At 39.8% G+C, this 16618-nt stretch overlaps 1 protein-coding gene across 1 annotated transcript in view; it reads right to left on the bottom strand.

Annotated features, from left to right (window-relative positions):
* The window catches only part of CNTNAP5 (contactin associated protein family member 5), a 265506-nt gene that overhangs the window by 70500 nt on the left and 178388 nt on the right, over positions 1 to 16618 (bottom strand). Inside the window, exon 13 of the mRNA XM_051623680.1 lies at positions 9705 to 9905. Coding sequence (XP_051479640.1) covers positions 9705 to 9905 — 201 coding nt within the window. The remainder of the gene's footprint in view (positions 1 to 9704; positions 9906 to 16618) is intronic.

The raw sequence follows: 16618 nt of genomic DNA, 5'->3' as shown, positions 1-16618 counted from the left end.
TGAGAAAAAGGAAAGCCAGGAATTGTTACCATCTTTTATTTCCTACCAATGAGTGCCACTACCAACATTTTGACTGCATTGAATGAGCAGCCTGAACAAAAAGAAGAATAAAAAATGGCTACTGATTGCAGACTAAGCTACTGGGAGCACTTTTCATGCACTATTAATGTTAATATATTGGAATCACTACATGTTGTAAATTAGACAGGTTATTTTAAATTTTTTTGGCAAACCAAAGATATAGGGAAAGGGGAACATGGAACTAAGAATTCTGGATAAAGAAACAGGTGGACAAGAATCATCAGACAGGCACTGAATCTAGCACAGCAGCATCTGTCCAAAGACCTGTGAAAGACTGATAGGTACTGATGAAGTTCAGTTGAGTTTAGGATGTACATTTGTTTTAAGTTTTTGTTCCTATGCTGAGGAGTAGACAGACATTTGTGTATATGGCATGGTGAGAAAATAAGGGCATCTGCATCTCATTTTAGTCCAAATTAAGATTTTCTTCTAGCACTAGGACATTTGGGAGTCAGCAGAAACTATGTAGTACTCTCTAAACCCTATTGACTCTGGCATACTTTAGATATTAATCTCAACCTGGTTTTCTAGAGAAATCAAACATATTGGAACATGGAACATGAATGTTTGCATACACGTGTCTGTTGTTCAAGTAACTCATTAACCCAATGGCCAATTTCAAGTACGTTTGACTGAGAAATATGTTCCGACAGGTGCCAGGTACTGCCTAAGCAGACAACAGAGTTTTCTTCCTAGTACCCAACCTACGAAAAGGTTGCAATGTATTTTAAAACTCCAATAGATATCAGACAAGCTCAACACCAAACCACAAACCATAGGGAAAAAAGCATCATTTATTACTCCACCATTTACTGAACTACCATATTAGCAAAAATAAACATAGGAACAATGTCCTAAACTGCCAAAAAATCAGTAGCACTGATAAAACAACAAACTGTACGGCTGGGAGAGATGCTGTTCATTAGGCAAAAGGATGAGAAGAGACAATGTTTGACCAGTTTGATTAGTACCTGTTTGGAAAGATAACTACAGTACACTAGAATTATCACCTGCAGTTGCATATTTCTCTGCCTGGAAGAACCTGGGCACTGTTTCTTCATTACACAAAGTCCCTTCTCGACCCTTACAAAGGACAACATCCTTATTGTATGTCTACACCTTATACTACAATAGTAGGTATGACCACACAACAAGTAGAACAGTTGTAATGGTCTCTGTGTAGTGGGTAAGAACAGCCATCTATCAACAGTGGGATGAATTCAAGCACTGAATCACCATTGCCAGAGCCAGACTCTGAAGATCACATTATGAATCCCTGCATGCTGCATCTGGCTGTGTTCAGACCAATACCTTGATTTAAGCCATCATGGGTAAGCTAACATTTTCTGAATGCACTGCATTCATTCTCTGGTAAGCTTATCTTTTCTCAAATCATCTATGAACAAGAAAGACAGCTATCTAATGAGCTCTGAGCTAACACTCTTCTGATCATTCTTTTTTGTGGCTGCATAACTTGGCCATTGGTTTTTAGGGTGGTACTTTCACATACATCTAGTGGCCCATACAAGTTTCAGGTGAAATTGTCATCAGTAGCAGCCTGATGTCTCAATTTTCTTCTCTGCTAAACAAGGTAAGAAAACTACCTTCAGAGAAGGACTGCATAGATTAATTGGTTAACCTTTCTAAATGTTAATGCTAAAAATAAAAAATAATAATCATTAAAAAGTAATCTGGGACTTTCAAATTCTGCTCTTGAGAGTAAAGGAAGAAGGCTCTTGATGTTGCTTTGAGTCCTGGACAGCTCAGACAGGAACACACCTCTTGGCTAAAACATTCCCCATTAAAGTCTGAGCCTTCCTTCTATCAAAGGGGCTTGGAACAAATTCAGGCTCAAAAGATTTTTCCTATTTGTTCTCAATCTTTCTGGCCTAGTAGATATAAAAAGGCTTCCTTAAAGAAAGTTTGAAAAGGGTTGTTTTCTTTCAGGTCACCACATCTTTCTAGCTACTTGTCAAATCTCAGTCAGATCTGATCCTCCACAAATCAATCTTTGTTGGTGGGGATGTAAATAATTCTCAATTGTTTTCAGATGCTTCTTGGGAGGAAAAGAACAACAAAACTTTTTTTTCCCTCAAGGTATGTAGATGTTTTTTTCAAAGCATGCTTGCTTATCCTCTATATTTGTTTTTTGTTGTTATTTTTGTTTTTACAGAAGAGAGTAGCAGAGACTTAGAAGAGCTACTTTTATGCTCCCCTTCACATAAGCAAAACATTGAACTAAATACTTTTAGGGAAGGCTCTTGTTCTGTTGCTGTTTCACACCAAGCACAAAGTAATCAGCTGACTGTTTCTTTCCCCTTGTCTCTGCCTCCACACTTTCAAACACAGAAAATACATTTCCCGTAGGCTGTCTCTTCCCACTGTAATGGAGGTAAAATTCCTGGACTTAAGATTTACGAGCAGCGAGTCTGAGTTTAACCTAATCTATACAGAGTAAAACTTGACTGCTTTGCCATACATTTTCTTTTCTCTTATATACATAATATAATTAAATTATGCTATTCCACATTTTGTTTATAGCCTCTTAACACCTCCGTTTTCCTGGATAGGTCACGACAGATTAAAGAAAAATGAAAGCATTCACTTGCTCCATCCCATCTGATTTTCAGAAAGTGCCTTGCTTTGCACATCCTTTTTTCCTCAGTTATAAACCAAGAGTCAAATGAAACACAGTAAGACAGAGACTACACACCCAAATGCTTTGCTGTCCTCAAAGACAATGTGAATAGAAATGCAAATTACTATTTTTTCACTCATGTGGCATCTTTGCAGAAGAGGTCAGCTCTTCCACCACTTTGATACACATCTTCTGTTCTCCAGAATCAGAACACATCACTTTCTGCATCAGCCCAAATTTGACAGATAAATTAGTTTAGTGTCGGTGAAATAGTTTGAGTCTAATGGAGCCTGAGATGCTCAAAGTAGGACAGCTGAATGAAGCAGACAAATCGAAGTGTGATGAGGCCACACTTCCTGCTGTGGCTCTAATGAAGGCAAAGGCACACTTTTCTGCTCAGGCAGCACTACTGCTTGCTTTCTTGAATGGTGGACAGGTTGCTATCATAGCTAATGACCCATTAATATAACAAGACATGGATTAGCTGTTTGTTTCTAATCGCCATTATTTATTTATTGTTAACAATGTGCTGAGTCCTGCAAATTGAAAAAGACTATCACTGCTCATGATTATGGGAGTGTTGGCTGAGTTAGCCTAAAAAAAATTGTGCAATTCTTTCCATCTTCAAACTACGTTTATGAATAGCTTATACAACTAGGTCTCAAGTCAGAGGTATTATTAGGACATGTTTGTTTCTGGCAAACGTGTGTCATAAAATTACCCATTTCCAAACACTTATTTGGACTGCAGAATTCCCTGGACTCAAGGTTTCTTCATTACTGAACTATTAAGGTTATATTAAAAAAAAAAAAAAAATCATAGAAGTCTAATTCCAGAATTGCTCCTTAAAAACAAAACAACAAAAAATCAATCAAGGGAGGAAAAAAACCACAACAGAAATATCCAGTCACAGCAGAACAATGAAGGACTTATTCCACAGAAGCAAACAGGAGTTACCCATACAAGCTCCTTTCTCACCACTCTGAGTCCCCACTTTTGAGAAGTGTTTTTAAATTCACTTGGCATATTGTGCCTAAAGCAAACACAGAAAATGGTGCTCCAGTGTTCACTGAAGTAGTCCCAGGAGACTCGTGCACTTCTGGTGTCACTCCAGAAGTATGCCAGGTAGCATTAAGTGGGGTTCAAGGAGGGAGCATGCTTTCCTCCCACTGGGTTAGAAGCCACTCAGTGTATGAAGGAACAAAGATGTCTTCACGTGTCTTTCCCATTACTTAGCCTTTCGGCTGCATTGCAATCTCAGAGAAGCACAACAGGACCAGAGGAGAAGCAATGCAAACAGCTGCCATTCCTTCTTTGGCAGCTACAGCACACTTTGGCTCACTGCCAGCCAGGAAGGATCATATCTAGCGAGGAAAGTAAAGGGTCAGAAACTGGGATCATGATATTGCCGTTACTCACAGGTGTATGTATGCTAGATGCCAAGTTACCTCCCCCATGCAGCAATTGTTTTATACTGCTTAGACCATCTGTATTTTAATCAGCTGCTCAGGACTAACAATACAGCATCTTCAAAAATGGTCTCTAAATCTTTCTGAACAAATAAGGGGGCACATTGCATTAGTATGGTGAACTCTGTTAAAAAATCTCTAAATATAGCACAAGTTATCTAAAATTGTGCTTGTGAAAAGCTGTCAGCACTGACACTTTGGAAGGGAGAGACAAGGTATGGTGGTGGAAACACAGATGGCAAGTCAGTCCTTCTCAAGAAAGAGGTCCCAATTATCCATGAATAATTACAACATACAGTCTACATTGGCCACCTATCCACCACTCCCTTCACTATCGACAACTTTTTGATGGCAGAATGCCCTGTTCTGAGTTATTTTGTGCAATGACGAATAGTCTCCTGGTAATGCAATAACAATTTAAAGATATTTTATGCAATGACAAATAGCCTCCTGGCAATATAATAACAATTTAAAGTACCTGGAATGATAAAATGGAAATTATATTTGAAAGGCATAAAATAATAGTGAGCAAAACCCCAATGGTAAATGACTGCTTGTTACAGGTCTTTTTACATCACTACCTGGTACATCTATGTAAAAGTCTTCATCAGAATCCAAGTTTCACACTCCTTTATCCATTAAGTTTTATACTATTCTGAAAAGTCCTGAGATCTGAGAGTCACTCTGGTGAAAAACATACTAGAGCTAGTGAAGGTCTAAGAAGGGCAATTAGAAGTATAAAAGCACTGGATGAGTGCAGAACTGTGATTAACCACATCCTGCAATACCACGACTCAGTTCACAAAGTACTACATTAGCTTAAAACACATTTAAAAATAGTAGTTCTGTACACAGCAAGTAGGGAACTCCTGGAACTTGCTTTCCTAGGAGGCTGCAGAGGCAGACAATATAATAAAGTTCAATAAGTGATTAGACAAATTTATGAACACCAGATCCATAGCAGACACTAAAAGGGATTGGCAATGGCATAAAATCCAGTCTCCTTAATAGAGCAACTGTGGGTGATGGGAACGCATTGAGGGATGTGCTGAAGTTATCCAGTCTTGCATACTCACCCTAAGCTGCATCTCTCCAGCAGCCTTTACTGGATGAAGGACTCTGCAGGACATTTCTTAGCACCTTATGCTCTGACATCACTGGAGATCTCATCTGGAACTAAAGAGGGAGCCTGCACAGACGAAGAGCTCGAGCAACATACAGGGCATAGATAAAACACCACTGAACTGTCTCAGCAGCAGAAGTAAGTATAAACTCAGAAATTAAGACATGCTCCCTGGTGTGAGGCAGCACTACATCCTTCCCTGCAATAATAGAGGTACAAAATGCAAATACAGTAGTCCGCATGTGAGGGACATAAGGGGTCACAGTCCTGGAGACAGCACGTGGTACAGCTCGGCACTGAGATACAGGCCTAGCTAGGAGGCAGAGGGGGGAAGAGGAGGTGAAAACCTGGGTGCAAGTCATATAATACTGGGACTTCACAGAATCATAGAATGGTTAAGGTTGGAAAGGACCTTAAAAGATCATCAGGTTCCATCCCCCCTGCTATGACTTGACAGATCTTAAGGAGACAGACAGAAATCCAGGGAAGAGGTGCATGGTTTAGGATGGATGTTTGAAATCAGAGCATGAGGTGACATGATGGGGGAATTCTACTGGAAAGAGAAAAATAAGGAAGAAGGGGAAAAAAACACCACCTAAAGACATTTATGTTTCTTTGATTTTGCTCCAGAACTGATCTTTTCTCAGTCCCTGCCTACACAAATGTGCTATGAACTTGACAGACTGTCAGCCAAGTATTGTAAAGCAAGCTAGCCTGCCACTGATAAAGCCGTCACTGTGCTAAGTCCTTGATATGGTGGATGTAAGGCATCTTTCCAAATGTTAAGCCTTTGAGTACACCCACTGCTTCTAGAAAAATGAGCAAATTCGGTCATAGCTGAGGGTTTTTTCAGCTAATAAAGTGGTTTTGTACCTTCAAACATCTTGGTTGTTAACAGCGTAATTAAACATACATGTGTACACATAGCCTCTTCCTAGGCATTAACTGAGATGCTCCACAAAGAAAGGAAAGCACAGCCCCAGGGCCAAAATTTCTTTTCAGATTTCCAGAATTAAGACAGCACATTTAGAGGTAGCTTGTCTTGGTTTCTGCATCTAAAGATGAGGCAGTGGTAAAGTCTGTAATCTTTTGCTAAGAGCGTGGAGACTTTCCTAATTAATGCCAACTGCCAGATTTGATCCAGTTATGTGAATGTCTCTCCAGCAAACATGGAGAAGTCACAAGAGACTTCCAATTACCAGTCATAAATTATAAGTTCCATTTGCCAGCATCATGAGAAAGCCAGCTACGCCTTTGATGAACCGACATCTATTCTGATGCTCACAAACATCCTGAAAATCTATCTGATGGCAGAGATGTACAAAAATGCAGTTCAAAGCAATTTAATTTTAGTTTTCAAAGACATGCTTGCAGCTAAGCCGTAGTATGACAGTGAGAACTGATAAGGCTGTTCCAGACAGCAGGAAGTGGAGATGAGTAAACTACTTTGCCAACTGCCAGATTGCATGTCTGACACATTGTAGATGTAAATCCAAGTAACTCAATGGGGAGACTGTCCTGAGTCACACTCGCTGGGGATATGCCTGTGTCTTCAGGGCAAGAGGTAGTAGCAAGACAGGAAAGACTAATATAACCTGATATAAATTGGAATGATTTTAGGCAAGCCAGGACCCTCCCTTCGTTTCTCTCTGAGGCAGCCCAAAGTCCCATGCTTGTCCTTTTGCTCAGGCAAATGATTTATTTTTTTTTTGTCCCCAGGTCAAAGCTGTGAAAGCAAAAACTGCAATGTAACAAGATGCAAATTTCCTGGAGAGTAACATTACAAATGCAAAATGTATATTTTTATTGCTTCTCTATGAAACATGACAGTGTTTAGATCCTGAAGACAAGAATTTGTGGTTTTGGTGCTACCAGCTGAAATATCCTAATAATGAGTTCCATATCCTTGGGGAAAAAAAAAAACCCAAAAGAAACAAAGAATCAAGCCCAAAACAAGAGGAAGCTCAGAAGCTGATTGGATTCATTGCAGGAAGGGGAGCTTTTATAGCTCTGTTAAGATCAGATATACTTCTGAGAGATGCTTTTCCACCAAGCATTCACTGCTGGGTTCAGTCCAGAGGTATTAATGAGTGGTGATATTCAGCAGGCTGGATTAGGTCACATAATGTTTCCTGCTGGCCTACAAATGCAGCTGGCATTAATACATGTGCATTGTATACTGACTTCTGAAGGAAGATCTGAAGTGTGGTTCATTAACCATAATTACACATGATGATAGCCCTGCAACACACAGTGAACACAGTGCTTCAGGCATCCAAAAGCCTAGGCTGAATTAAGAAAAAAAACCCAAGAGTTTTGATTTTTGTTGTTGCTCTGGACCCAAATCAAATGCCCTCCAACCACTTCGGAGCATCAACAACACAAGTCAGAACCTTCTGCAGCAAGTCCAGCAAAATGCCCTAGGGATATTTGCTCTTGTAGCTCATCTTCCAGTTTATGAATGGAAATTCTGTAAGACTTAGAATTCATGACACCTATAGCATTGAGCACCACTGGGTCTCTAGGCTCTTCCATAATATAGTAGCAGTTCACCTCAAAATTCATCTCAATTAATAGGGCTATTTAAGACTTTGGGGAAATAATGCCTTCCTATCATTTAAAAACACTTAATACTCAGCTAAGAACAAATTATAACATATATCTTGTAATTTCAAGAACTCAAATGGTTTATTTTCGAAAGTGTTCCACATCTGGTCAAACTCACAGCCTTAGGCTATTGAGAAAGTTCAGGATGAAAAATTGAAAGTGCAATTAAAAAGCATACAAAAGGAAGTAAAAAAGATGAAAAAATGATGGTGTCTACCCCATGCATAGCATTGGACTGGATTCCTTTTTTTCCAATGTATCAGCTGGAGCTGTACTAAAGAGTTATGAGCCATGCAATACTTGTGTGGTCAAATGTCAGAAGCACAGTGGCACTGCAGCAGCTGCAAGAATGCCAGCTGGGCTGCTAGACACCATGCCCATGTCCTCTCCCTTGAGGAGTCAGAGTCACAACTTTGGTCCTGGACAAGTGGAGAAGGAGTTGCCCATAAGGAATCATTTTATCCAGTCTGCCAGTTGGCAGACAGCTTCAGCCCTGAAGCAGGATAGTTTATGTACTGTCACTTTACACAAGTTTACCCCTACTTTTTTCTTCTTTTAACAAAAAAGGTTAAATGTGTTTGGATCCTTAAAAAATGCCCCTAGCTTTATAGAGGCACCACATGCAAGAGGTATCTCAAAATGCACTCATCTTGTTAACTTTCTGCGTATGCATGGCCAAGTACCTCACAGACGTGCAAAGGTAAACACATGAAGAACTGCTGTAACATTGTGGCCTTCATCCTTACAGAAATATTTTGGAAATAATCACTGAGTGATTATATCTTCAAAACATGTGAAGTGCGGTGTGAGATACACAAGCCAGAAAAACTGAAAGCATTTTAAGACACTAGCTCCCTCTTTATGAGCAGTTATGCCTGTATTTTGTTTTCCCTTTGTGCTCTACCCTGGATGCCAATATTAACATTCATTCTTTTAAAAATAATTAGCAATACAAGCAGTACTTGGCTGGCAAATTCTGATGATAAAGGACATAATTCACAGGTTTTAAATCAACTGACTGTATCCATAAACATTCAGTGTTATAGTAACTTTGCTGGAATGAGGCAGGTTTTTGATACAACTCACTAGGTGGTTTATTTTTAACACATTAGGAGCTTCCACTGTAGCTCCCCTTAAGGCTTTCCATGGGATTTCTCCTAACCTACTAACAAATTTAAGAGTTGCTAATAATCGAAGAATCACCAGGACCATACAGACATTACAAGTAACCAGATGAGACTTTGAAGACATTTACAAATCAACCCTTAATTTCATTTATCTCTCTGCATAAGCAAATGTAAAATCCCAATCCCAACCCCAACAGAGAGTAGAGTGGAAGGCAGCCATCCTGAGTGGTCACTGGAAATTTGGTACCACAGAGACACACAAAACATTCAGACCCTCTACCTTCATGTTGCTTCTACATTAAGTCAGGACAAAACTTCCTCCTTCTATCACAAAGGGAAAATTAGTTTTGACCTGGAAACTGTGCACCTTAAACATCATACTCAGTGATGTGGGACTCAGAAGAGGATAAACCCTTCTCAAAAAAACATCATAAGAGTCTGGAGAAATCTGGATACTTTCTACCTTTGATATACAGCTAAATACAACTTTTCTGGTTTCTAAGTAGGACTTTCCACTGTAGAAGCTCTTGCAGAGGACAAACACCGCACAGTGATATCCAAGAAGGTAAAAGGCTTTTCACTCTATTCTGTATTGTAACTATTTTTTTTTTTCTCTTTAGTCACAATGCTCAGGAAATATTTGGGATCAAAGCACTTACTTGGGGTATTCAGGAGACGTGACTTTCTGCAGTGGTAGGCTGCCTCCTGTTCACAGTACTCTGCGCTGTTTGTCATGGCTTCAAGTTGCTCAGCACTGCTGTTGTAGTCAAAGGACATGGTGTACGGCTTCTCTGGATCAGCTCCTTGGACTCTGGTCAGCCCTGTGTTGTTGTGCTGCACTGCAGTCCAGATCTTATCTTCTGTTAAATGAAAGAGGATAGAAAGGGAAATTAACAGCACAAAGAAGTTGCAACAAGCAGGGATTAAAAGCCCAACTGAAATCTAATGCTTTACTGCATTGGCAAGAGTATCAGCAGGACCCTGGGCTCTGCAGCATTTTGTGACGAAGACCTATTACAGGTCAGTGTAGCCTACAGACATGTTTCTCCCTGAACCAGCTCAAGCAAACAATACAGATCCTGCAGATCCTGAGAGAAACTACAATCTTCCCAGGAACAATGGGAGATCTTCAGCATCTTCTATTGCCAGATACCTGAAAAAAATTAGATACCTTTCAACTGGCTTTGTCCCTGAGAGAAAAGACATAATAATATGGCTCATGGGGTAGCATTGATCTGTTGCAAACACACCTGTACCAGAGCACACCCCAAGCTGTTACAACAACAAATGGTAGGAGAGTACTGTGGCTGATGAGCTTGCACAGACTCACCACAAACAGAACCACAAACTCTACCCAGAAATCTAAAACTGACAGCATGTTCTTACTGACCAGTTGGAAGTCAGACCATACATTTTACTCGGTTCTTAGATTTTTCTACATGTAAGTTGAGTGATGCCCTGCTTGCGTGATGGTACAGAACAACACATGACTCAGCATTTGTAGCTAACTGTAAATGTTGATGCTTTTCCCTGTTGGGGAGCCCTTTCTCATCTTCATTGGATTTACTGGCAGAGCAAGGGACTTCGTAGGTAACAGAAAGCAGAATCTAGGCTTATGCACCACCTGCACCATAACAACCCAGCCTATTGGGGTTGGCACGATGAGAAGAACATCGCAATTAGAAGCATTAACTTGAAAGGAAGGCTGTTTCCCAGGTGGTTCTGGTGAGACAGCAACAAGAGCAGCCTGAACAGCCAATTTGCCAATCAGACCCAGAGTAAAAGGCAAACTCCCTAATAAGGATTAACAGGCCTGTGCTTCACGATGTTATTATGAGTCACATCCAGTAAATTCCCTTTTAATAAAAGACACTGCTTGCCTAGGGAGGATACAAGATCCTGAAAGGGTAAAAAATTCAGGAAGTAAATTTTTATCATTTGATGAGTGAAAGATTTCAATCTCGCTTGCAGAAAGCTATTGACACTTAAAGAGGCAAAATCTAGACAACAGATTTATATTTGGTTATTCATGTTTCCACAGGGAGACTCTGGATAACACTGAACTGGATCCTTTTTTAAGCCTATCTTAAAAACCATGCATTCAAGTATTCAGATGGTTTGACCATTTTACCTGGTCTGAGCTCTTGCAGAGCATGAGCTTTCCAGTTACTCCCCAAGACAAGCCCTGTAGCTTTGTGGCCACTGCAATGCATTGCATTTAAGTATGTTTTGTTGGGCTACAAATATCCCATTGTTTACTTCAACAGAACTCATATTAGGTGTATAAAAAACATAGATAGACTATCTGTGCAAAGACATTCAGATGATTTAATGGATTGTCATTATGGAAGCATTTAGAAGATGAGCTAGTAACAACAACCATCTGGAGACTATTTAAAGAGGTCTGTTCAAGACTTGGCTGAACGTTAGGGAGAAATTACTCTCCCATTAACTATAAGGACAGTTTACACTTAGCAACCATACATTCATTCACAACACTTATCATATTTCTGTGATGGTAGACAGAAAGAATTTTCTCATAGATCTGTAATTCTGTGATTCTTACTGAGTTGAGGATGCTGTTTGTGGATCCTTTGAGCTGGAGCTGAAAGAAACACTACTGCAATGTGTAATACACAAAAGTTAGATTAAAATCACAAGAAGTATTACATATTTATTGCTTGTAAAACTTGCCCCAGTGGTTGTAATCACTGTCAACACTGTAGCACAATACCCTGCACAGACCTGCACATATATCGCTTCCAACAAAATATAATCCAATGACTTAATAACACACATCTTGTATATCTTAAAGTAGTGATTCTTATCAGCTGAATCTCTTGTTTTTTCTTTTGTTCTCTCAAGGCTTGACAAGAACAGAGTGGATTTTTCATAAGTAGTTGAGAGTGAGCTAACTTTCCTCTAATTGAAGCTGACAGAATTTTAACCCTTGCCTTCACTGAAAAATCTAATAAAAAGACAAACATCAAGTTGCTGATCCTATATAAGATGAAACAATCCCATTGCTGAAATTCCAGATAGGCAGTCATATGCTCCTCCACACGCAGAGCTACTGACATAATTTTGAGAAATTGCAATAAAATCAGTGCTCACAATAGAGCCCAGCTCAGCAAGTACAGCTGCCTAACATTAGAGTTTCAGGGTGGTGAACACTACTCTGCTTTCCAGGCGGTGTACTTGTACACCAGGAAAGGTGCTGTGTTGGTACCTGAAAAGCCAAACCCATCAAAATCTAGTAATGTACGAGCAATGAAGGATTACTAGGAAAAAACTTATTAAAAGTAACACAGCACAAAAGTCTTCCCAAGAAATGCTAGAAATGTAATTAAATTACATATTTGAAAGGAAATCTGACAAGACATCAGCAAACATACTGTCAGCAGCAAAGACTCATTAACAAGTGTGTTGGACAGGCATTGCAACAGGTGGTTCTCTTATTTTCCTCTGCGATTGTTCATTAATTTTCAGTGGTCTTGTTATCATTACAGCTGCATTCAGCTGTTCCTCTGAGATCTAAACTTTGACATTCAAGAACTGCTTTTCTCGATGGGATCTTTTAGAAATAAGAAACTGTCTTCAGGAACTACGTCAGAAATGTAGCTGCAATGTGGTCACGCACACAGATCACCACAGCTAGAGAGCAGCGCAACAGTTCTCTGCAGCTTAGCTCCATGACTTGCATATGCCTTTGCAGACGCCTTTGCAGACATAACTCTGCATGCATTTTACCTTTTGAATTGTATGCTTTTTAAAGCCATGGCATGGCTTTTGAAAATGGGGCTCCAAATACTGCTCCTGTTTTACAATACAAAGATTGTAAAAAACAAACAAAACAAAAACCCACAAAAAACCCCTCCCAAAATCCTAACAACAAACTTTTTTTTTTCTTTATATTCTTAGACAATGACATTGTAATTATAGATGAAAACCAAGTTGAATTCCACTAGCTCCTCTAGCCATTTTCATAACTGGAAAGTGTTAAACTTGGCAGTTAAGGCTCCATTTTCCTCTACTTCAACAATAAAGCAAAATTTTTTTTTTACATCTATCTGTACTATATGGGTTTTTTCCCTGTTTACTCAATTTAATGATCTCTCCCTGCACTTGTGATTTTGCAAAGAGAGTAAAAAAACTGTTCTCCAAGCAAAGGTCACTGTTTAGTTCTACCTTCTATTATTCCACTTTATTATTTTATTACTTTCTCAGCTTGGTAAAAATTCAAACCACACACAAGCTAAAAGTCGTTCAAAACCCAGTAGGAGAGTGCAGCCACAACTTCTGCTGTATAAGCTGGAATAGTTAAATGCAGCCTTGAAAAGATTTCCTAAATGCTTGTTAAATTGTTCCATATTTCAAAGGTGACAATGCTTTAATTTCAGGGTAATGCTACAGCTTTATGACTTTGCAGATTTATTTAATGGTCCAATTTACTAGGATATTATGCTGCCTGTATTTGGTCCTAGGAGATGTTTATACAGTATGGGGCTGCAATGCATTCAGCACATTTTAGACCCTCTGTTTAGCCTCACCCATCGTCCTATCATCTTGCTGGAAGCCTCCGAGTTGTTTTTGACTGCACACTAATTAAATTGTGGGAAATCAGAGCAGCTGGAAAACTGGCTTTCAATGAATTCTGCATTGTCTAATTCTCATTTTTATTCTTCAACTTGAAATATCTCTGTGGAGCACATTTCACCCATACAAACTGCATCACTCCTTTTTGATTTAGGAGGTTTGTCACAAAACAAGATTATTCAGACTGATTAAATTGCCAACAAGCTAAACATATGGTAAATGCTACATAAGAGAGAGAAAAATTGCTCCAAGAGCTCATGTGATGCATTTGTTTCATGGTGCTCTACATTGAATGCCAAATATTGTCCTGAAAGCTGTACCTATAACTAAAGAAGTAACCACACAAAAGACAGACTGTCCTCGTTGAACACTGTCCTGCTTTAAGTTGCAATGGCAATTTAACCCAGCTGGTCCAACATACACCCCTCAAAGAATATGAAAAGACAATTTCTTATCACAACCAGCTTTGATTCATTGACTCCAAGGAGGTGTTTTCTGAGTCTCCTATGAAACCCACCCATTTTTTTTCCCCTATCTCCCAGTTGTTTTTTTTTCCTGCTTGCTGTCCCAGCAATATGTGCTTTTGCAGCTTGCCTTGTGCTCATCAGCCTCTTAGTTTCTGATGCAGTCACTTCCAGCCAGTACAGAAGCGCTACAATGCATTTCCACAGAAATTACTCTGGAAGGGTTCCTGTGCCCCTACACCTGCATGCAGCTCACTCTCCAATGGTACTGGCAGACCACACTTGGTGGTGCACATTCCTCAGGGATGCCCATGCCTGGATCCATTCCCCATCTGTAAATCCTTTCTGGCAGTCAGTAGCTGGCACCAGGAAGGCAGCTCATCCCCAGCTCCACAGATATGCTGCTCCAGCCCTGGCAGAGAGGGAAGAGCTGGGTTCCCAACTCTCTTAAAGCTCAGGCATGAAGTTTGTTCAATCTGATCCCACAGTTTCAGGTGTCTCTGTCAGCAGAACGACCATGCCAGGCAGTTCTGACTGATGAGAACAAGATCCCTCTTCTGTGACCCCCTCCACCCTCATCTCCCATGTTGTGCTGAAGCACAGAGATGAAAAACTGTTATCCTGCCAGCTACTTCTTGATGATCCCTCATTTCCATATTTCCTCTAATACAGGGTATCTACAACAAGCACTAAGAAATACTCCTCTCCAAAGTGGAGCCCACAAGTGACCTGCTATTCTTCTGACACTGCACTGGGAGGCTGGGCAGGATATCTGCATGCAACATCCAACATGGCACTAGACACCCTTGTTTGGGGCAAATGGATGCACCCCTAACTGAGACAGCAGGAGTGACTTTTAGAGAGCCACAGCTTACTTCTAGCTTCTGAGTGCTGCAAGTGTGGCAGAACAGTGATTAAGTTGCAGAAATTCTTGGTTAAATGGTAAAGGCTAGAAGAAAATATCTACTGTTACATTCTTCTGTACTAAAACTTCCTTGGGGTGCTCCTGCAACTGTGACAGGGAAGAAGGCTTGCAGGACTTCTGCTGTGATGCCCATCAGAAACACAAGCATTTCACTGAAAAAAGCAAGGCAGCTGCTGACAATGCAGTGCCTTTGACATTGTATTTCATTTTATAAAGTTCTGGAAGACTTAATGAAAATTAAGCCTTCCAGAAAAAATGTCTAAATTGTCAGGAATACACTGTACCAAAAGACCTATGGTGTTGAAGGGGTAAACTGTAAGTCTTGAAGGGCTGTCTTGAATCTCAACAGTAGTAAATTATTTTTAAAGGTTTTCCATTGTTCTTTTCCTGCAGTGATAAGAGTCCACCACAATGACAGCAAGCTTCAAGGCACATTCATTATAAAAAAAAAAAAAAAAAAAAAAAAAGACAAACAACAGCTTTTATCAGAAAAGTAAGCAGTATTTGCATTTTGAGCAGAGACTGCAAATCAGATGATCTGCAACCAGATTTTTGTTCATTAATGATTTTTTCATTATAGCAGTTACAAAAATACAGACCTTGAACTAGCAGTAGGACCTAGTACAAGGACCTAAGGATTCATCTTTCCCCAATATACACACCTGTAGGAAAAAAAAATGGAAGTGGAATACTTGAAGAGAGGACACAAATCTGACTAAGAGAAAATTAACCATTGATCTGGTCATGGCAATTTCTAAGCATTATTGATTTGATAGTCCAGGGTCTGCACACAGTAAAACTGCATCAGTAAAGAAATACACTGATAGAATGACTCACACATGTTGTAAGCAAGTTGTTCAGATATCAAGGGTAAAAATTACTCTGGAGATGAGAAAAAGTCCTTACAAGCACTTTTCATGCAGGGAAATAAAACAAGTACATGGATGTAGATTGCATCTCTATAGACTTTACACTGGAGAATATGATTATTAGCATTTGAGTAGCACACCAGACAGATCAATAGATTTCTAAGCAACAAAAGAAAAAGAATAAACCTCATAGTGATAGAAAGACTGCCAGATCAGAAGTTCAGAGGGTCCATTAGCCATTTTCATTATTGATTGTTATCAATCCCTTCAGTGGGAAGTGCAGATTAATTCAACTGGGCTAATTATCAAACAATCAACCCACAGGGAAAATTTCTCTCCCAGTGCTGGTGGTTGTTCATTACCCCAAAGCATGACGCAATACATTCTCTCTGTACTTAATGCCAAAAAGTGTGGGCATAGAGCACCATGGATGAAGGGGTAATCCAGGAAAAGCAAGGAGAGCAATCTCATGCAGATGGCTCTGGAAACAGGCTAGCTGAGTTTCCATGGCACTGAATGCAATTATCCCAAATTAATAATGAACAGGCCTGCACAAATACTCATGGTGCCTCTCACAGCATCCAACTACAGAGTCTGGGCACACGCGCCTGGTTCATGTCCCTCATGCACACACGTATTTGGTGTGGACTCCTTATTGTTTCTTGCAATTGATTAATTTCCCTGTGAAAGTGATTTTGCTTTGTCTATAATTAGTATAT

This window comes from Apus apus, chromosome 6 (genome assembly GCF_020740795.1).
Source record: "Apus apus isolate bApuApu2 chromosome 6, bApuApu2.pri.cur, whole genome shotgun sequence".
NCBI classification, from domain to species: Eukaryota; Metazoa; Chordata; class Aves; order Apodiformes; family Apodidae; genus Apus; species Apus apus.
Note: the sequence above shows the minus strand (reverse complement) of the source record. Positions and strands in the feature narration are given on the sequence as shown.